The following is a 6,146-nucleotide window of genomic DNA, read 5'->3' on the forward strand; positions in this document are numbered from 1 at the left end:
ATGAGCGTCGTTTCCATCCCCATTAGGGTAATCAATCATAACTAGGAGCAGCAGCAGCAGCAGCAGCAGCAACAGCAGCAGCAGAAGGAACAGCAACAGCAGCATAAGCAATGGGAGTAGCGCTGTAGCAAATAGCAAGAGTAGCAGGGCAGCTAGAGCAGCAGCAGCATAATAGCATCAGCAGCAGCAACAACCGCAGCAGAATCAGTAGAACAGCAGCAGCAGCAGCAGCATCAGTAGAACAGCAGCAGCAGCAGCAGGATGAGGTACGTGGGGTTGTTGTCTCTGTCTCTTTGCTGCTGCAGCTGAGTCTCCGACTCAGAGGCTCGCAGCAGCTAACGAGGGGTCTGGGCTCGCTGCAAGCTGCTACACCATGGGAGAAGGTGCTGCTGCAGCAGCAGCAGCAGCAGCAGCAAACCCAGCAGCTGCAGCAGCAGCAGCGACACCAGCAGCAACAGCAACAGCAAGAAGCCGTTGGCTGCATGCAAAATTTGCTCCGCTCAAGGAGGTTCTTTCATGGTGACTCTTTCACCAAGGGTTTAGGGTTTAGGGTTTAGGGTTTAGGGTTTGGGGATTAGGGTTTAGGGTTTAGGGTTTAAAGGTTAGGGATTAGGGTTTAGGGTTTAGAGTTTTGGGTTGAGGAATTGAGAGCTTACAGCAGGGGTCAAGTAAAAAACTAGGGTTTAGGGTTTCCTGTTTAGGGTTTAGGTATTAGGGTTTAGGGTTTAGGGTTTACTGTCTAGGGTTTAGGGTTAGGGTTTAGGGTTTAGGGTTTAGGGTTTGTGCGTTTAGCTGCTGCTGGCGGGCGCATGGTGGTGGAATGTCCGTCTATGGGCGACTCAATTACTGAGGGCACCCTGCAAGACTGGAAGTGCAGTAAACCCTAAACCCTAAACCCTAAACCCTAAACCCTCATCCTAAACCCTCATCCTAAACCCTAAACCCTAATACCCTAAACTCTAAGCCCTAAACCCTTATCCTCAGCCCTAAACCCTCATTCGAAACCATAAACAATTAAGCCCTTATCCGAAATTCTAAACCCTAAACCCTCATCCTAAACCCTAAACCCTTATCCTAAACCCTAAACCCTAATCCTAAACCCTAAACCCTCATTCTAAACCCTAAACCATCGTGAGTGGATCCGTTGGTGGTTTGTGTATTCTAACGTTCTTCTTTTGCTGCTGTCATTTCTGCTGCTTCTGCTGTTGTTGCTGCTGTTGCTGTTGCTGCTGCTGCTGTTGCTCTTGTTGCTACTTCTGTTGATTTCTTGTTGCTGCTCCTCTTCTTTTTGCTGCTGCTGCTCCTCTCGCTGCTCCTCCTCTTGCTGCTGCTCTTCCTCTTGCTGCTGCTGCTGCTGCTGCTGCTGCTCTGAAGGCGTTGGTAGCTACGTGTATGAAGGAGATTTAGTCGGGGTGGTGGAGACAGACAAAGTAGCTGTGGATATCAACAGCCCTGCAGCGGGGCTGCTTGCTGCAGTGCATGCGCAGCCTGGAGAGACTGTCTTCGTAGGCAAACCCCTCTATGAATTAGATACATGTAAGCTCCTCCTCCTGCTGCTGCTCCTGCTGCTGCTGATGCTGCTGATGCTGATGCTGATGGTGCTGCTGACCGTGCTGCTGCTGCTCTTGCTCGAGGCGCCGCTGATGATGCTGCTGACCGTGCTGCTGCTGCTGCTGCTGCTGCTGCTGACGGTGCTGCTGCTGCTGCTGCGGGTGTATAAATATGATGAAAGAGAGGAGACAGAAAAGAGCGAGGAGACAAACGTAAAGATGCGGAGACAGACAGAGACAGGCCGACAAATAAACAAGCAGATGCATGCAAGGAGACAGCAGCTTAGCAGGAGTAGCTGCTGCTGCTGTTGCTGCTGGTGTTGCTGCTGCTGTGGCTGTTGCTGCTGTGCTGATCGAAGTGCTGCTTCTTGCTGCTGTTTGCTTCCTCAGCTGCAGCACCACCTCCTGAAGAGGAGCGCCCAGCAAAAGAGCCTGCTGCTGCTGCTCCTGCTGCTGCTGCTGCTCCTGCTGCTGCTCCTCCCCCTTCATCTGCTGCCCCCGCTGCAGCAGCAGGAGCTTCTGCTCCTGCTGCAGAAACGGGAGCTGCTGCTGCTGCGCCTCGCTCTACGAGGCCTGCTGCAGCTGCTGCTCCAGCAGCAGCACCAGCAGCACCAGCTGCTGCTCCTGCTGCTGCTGCACCGATGCCTGTCTTCGTGTCTGGGGAGCGTGTGGAGAGACGGGTGTGTCTGCAAGTATTTCTTCTGTCTCCTTTTCTTGTTTGTCTTTGTTAGTCTCTCTTTGTTTGTCTGTCTCTGTTTGTTTTGTCTCTCTTTATTTGTCTCTCTTTATTTGTCTCCGTTTGTCTCTCTTTATTTGTCTCTCTTTATTTGTCTCTCTTTATTTGTCTCTCTTTATTTGTCTCTCTTTGTTTGTCTGTCTCTCTTTATTTGTCTCTCTTTGTCTGTCTTCTGATATTATTTTATTTGTCTCTGTCTTCTGTCCTTCACTCTTTTGATATTTTTTTTGTTTTGTTTGCTTCGCTGTCTCCTTTTGTCTTTTTTATATTTATTTTTCTCTTTCGTTGTCTCCTTCTTCTCTGTCTCTCTCTTTGTCTTTGTCTGTTTTTATTTGTTTGTTTTTATTTATTTGTCTTTGTTTGTTTGTTTTTATTTATTTGTTTTTATTTATTTGTTTTTATTATTTATCTGTTTTTATCTCCTTGTCCTTCTCTTATTGTCTCTTTTTATCTGTCTCTCTTTGTCTCTTCTTCTTTCTTTTTCTGTCTTTGTTTGTATTTGTCTGGAGAAGAAGTAATAAATAGACAGAGCAAAAGAGACAACAGATAACAACAGACAGACTCAGAGAGACAGAACAAGAGAGACAGATATATATATATATATGTAGAGAGAGAGAGAGACAGAGACACAGACAGAGACAGATAGAGCAAGAGAGACAGATAGAGAAAGGAGACAGCTGTTTAATTGTCTTTTAATTTTTTTAATTTGTCTCTTTGCAGGTGCCGATGTCTCGGCTAAGACAGCGGGTAGCAGTTCGCCTGAAAGAAGCGCAGAACACAAACGCAATGCTCACCACTTTCAATGAGGTCTGCTGCTGCTGCTGTTGCTGCTGCTGTTGTTGCTGTTGCTGCTGCTGCTGCTAGGGCTAGTGCTGCTGGTGCTGCTAGTGCTGCTGCTGCTGCTAGGGCTAGTGCTGCTGCTAGGGCTAGTGCTGCTGCTAGTGCTGCTGGTGCTGCTAGTGCTGCTGCTGCTGCTAGGGCTAGTGCTGCTGGTGCTGCTAGTGCTGCTGCTGCTGCTAGTGCTGCTGCTGCTGCTAGGGCTAGTGCTGCTGCTAGTGCTGCTGCTGCTGCTAGTGCTGCTAGGGCTAGTGCTGCTGCTGCTGCTAGGGCTAGTGCTGCTGCTAGTGCTGCTGCTGCTAGGGCTAGTGCTGCTGCTGGTAGGGCTACTGTTGCTGCTGCTAGGGCTAGTGCTGCTGCTACTACTGCTGCTGCTGCTACTGCTGCTGCTGCTGTCGAGTGTGTGTTTTGTGTGTATTGTTGTATATTTTATTTTATTTTATTGTATATATTCTTTATTGTTTATTTTTAATATTAGTATTTACTAGTTTATTTTTCTTATGTATTTGATTTATTATTATATTATTAATTATTACTTATTTATTTATTATCATTATTATTATTATTTATTTATTTATTTATTTATTTATTTATTATAATGCAGTGCGACATGAGTGCTCTGATGGCGCTGCGCAACGAACTGAACGCCGAATTTCAAGCGAAGTACGGGGTGAAGATGGGTAAGATATTTGTCTCTTCTTTTTGTTTATTTGTGTCTCTTTTTCTGTTTATTTGTCTCTTCTTTTTATTTGTTTGTCTCTTATTTGTCTCTGCTTTATCTCTGCTTTGTCTCTGCTTTGTCTCTGCTTTGTCTCTTTTTCGTCTCTTCTTTGTCTGTTATTTGTCTCTTTTTGAGAGTCTCCTTTTGTCTCTCCTTTGTCTCTTATTTGTCTCTTCTTTGTCTCTTCGCCGTCTCTTCTTTGCCTCTGATTTGTGTCTTCATTGTCTCTTCACTGTCTCTTATTTGTCTCTTATTTGTCTCTTATTTGTCTGTTGTTTGTCTCTTCTTTGTTTGTTTATTTGTCTGTCTTGGCTGTCTCCTTCTCTCTCTTTTTTGTCTCCTTTTGTTTTCAACTGTCTCTATTTTTTGTCTGTCTCTTTCTCTCTTTTGAGTGTCTCCGTTTGTCTCTTTTATTTGTCTCTTTTATAGTTGTCTTCTGTTCTTATCTCTTATCTTTTCTTTTTTAATTTGCTTCTTCTGTCTCCGCGAGTTGTGCAGCTGTCTCCTTTTTGTTCGGTTTGTTTTAACGTGTGAATTGTTTCTTTATCTGTCTCTTTGTTTATTTGTTTGTCTCTCTTTGTTTATTTCTTCCTATGTTTGTTTGTTTGTCTTTCTGTCTCTTTGTCTGTCTCTCTATTTTATTTGTTCATTTGTTTGTCTCTCTCTTTCATTTGTTTATTTGTTTGTCTCTCTGTCTCTCTTTCTTTTCGTCTGTCTCCTTTGATGGCGTTGCTCTGTCTCTTTTCTCTTCTCTCCTTTCTTTGTCTGTCTGTCTTTTACTTTGAGCTTAGCCCCTTCTGGTTTAGGGTTTTAGGGTTTTTATTTAGGGTTTAGGGTTTAGGGTTTAGGGTTTAGGGTTTGTCTTCTCTTTTTCAGGTTTTGTTTCTGCCTTTATGATGGCCTCAGCCCTTTCCCTTATGAAATTCCCGGCTGTCAATGCAAGTGCGTGCAGCAGCAGCAGCAGCAGCAGCAACAGCAGCAGCAACAGCAATAGCAGCAGCAGCACCAGTAGCAGCAGCAGCAATAGCAGGACTAACTAATTAATAAATTAATTAATTAATTAATTAATTAATTAATTAATTAATTAACTAACTAACTAATTTATTTATTTATTTATATTTACATCTATTTATTTTATTTTTATATTTATTTATTCTTATATTTATGTATTTATTTATTTATTTATTTATTAATGCAGCAATAGAAGGAAGCGAAGTAGTGTATCGGCAGTTCGTAGACATCAGCGTTGCTGTTGCTGCTCCTTCGGGTCTCCTTGTCCCCGTTGTGCGCGACTGCCATACTAAGACCTGGCATCAACTCGAGCAGGTACGCGCCAAACAGCTAGCTAGCTACCGAGCTAGCTACCGAGCTAGCTACCGAGCTAGCTACCAAGCTAGCTACCGAGCTAGCTACCGAGCTAGCTACCGAGCTAGCTACCTAGCTACCTAGCTACCTAGCTAGCTACCTACCTAGCTAGCTAGCTAGCTATCTAGCTAGGTAGGTAGCTAGCTAGGTAGCTAGGTATTACTACATTAATATAGTAATGATATTAATATCATTGTAAACTTACTACTATATTAATATTATTCAATTACTATAATTATTATTTGTTTATCACGGGGTGTACATGCAGGAAATTGTCTCCTTAGCAGCGAAAGCACGCAGCCAGCAGCTGGCGTTAGAAGATATGACAGGCGGCACCTTCACTATTTCAAACGGTATATCTTTTGTCTCTTTTCTTTGTTTTGTTTGTCTCCTTTGTTTGCTTGTTTGTTTGTTTTGTTTGTCTCTTTTGTTTGTTTGCTTTGTTTATCTCTTTTGCTTGTTTGTCCGTTTGTTTTATTTGTCTCCTTCGTTTTATTTATCTCTTTTGTTTGTTTGTTTGTTTGTTTGTTTGTTTTATTTGTCTCCTTTTGTCTCCTTTGTTTTTTTTTATTATTTGTCTCCGTTTGTCTCTTCTGTCTGTTTTATTTGTCTGTTTGTTTGTTTATTTTTATTGTTTAATTCTTTTGTCTGTTTGTTTTTATTATTTATCTCTTTTGTTTGTTTGTTTTTATTATTGTCTCCTTTTGTCTTTGTTTTTATTATTGTCTCCTTTTGTCTTTGTTTTTATTATTGTCTCCTTTTGTCTTTGTTTTTATTATTGTCCCCTTTTGTCTTTGTTTTTATTATTGTCTCCTTTTGTCTTTGTTTTTATTATTGTCTCCTTTTGTCTTTGTTTTTATTATTGTCTCCTTCTGTCTTTGTTTTTATTATTGTCTCCTTTTGTCTTTGTTTTTATTATTGTCTCCTTTTGTCTTTG

At 42.5% G+C, this 6,146-nt stretch overlaps 1 protein-coding gene across 1 annotated transcript; it reads left to right on the forward strand.

Moving 5' to 3' along the window:
* Positions 1-4,884, forward strand: EAH_00056250 (dihydrolipoamide succinyltransferase component of 2-oxoglutaratedehydrogenase complex, putative; the record flags this gene model as incomplete). Its single annotated transcript, XM_013393817.1, has 7 exons — positions 1-27; positions 306-519; positions 793-876; positions 1,941-2,230; positions 3,007-3,093; positions 3,728-3,803; positions 4,721-4,884. The coding sequence occupies 7 exons, from the start codon at positions 1-3 to the stop codon at positions 4,882-4,884; spliced, it is 942 nt and encodes a 313-aa protein (XP_013249271.1).
* Between the last annotated feature and the right edge of the window lie 1,262 nt (positions 4,885-6,146).

This window comes from Eimeria acervulina, genomic scaffold, assembly GCF_000499425.1.
Source record: "Eimeria acervulina Houghton genomic scaffold, Eah_scaff1146, whole genome shotgun sequence".
Lineage (NCBI taxonomy): Eukaryota > Apicomplexa > Conoidasida > Eucoccidiorida > Eimeriidae > Eimeria > Eimeria acervulina.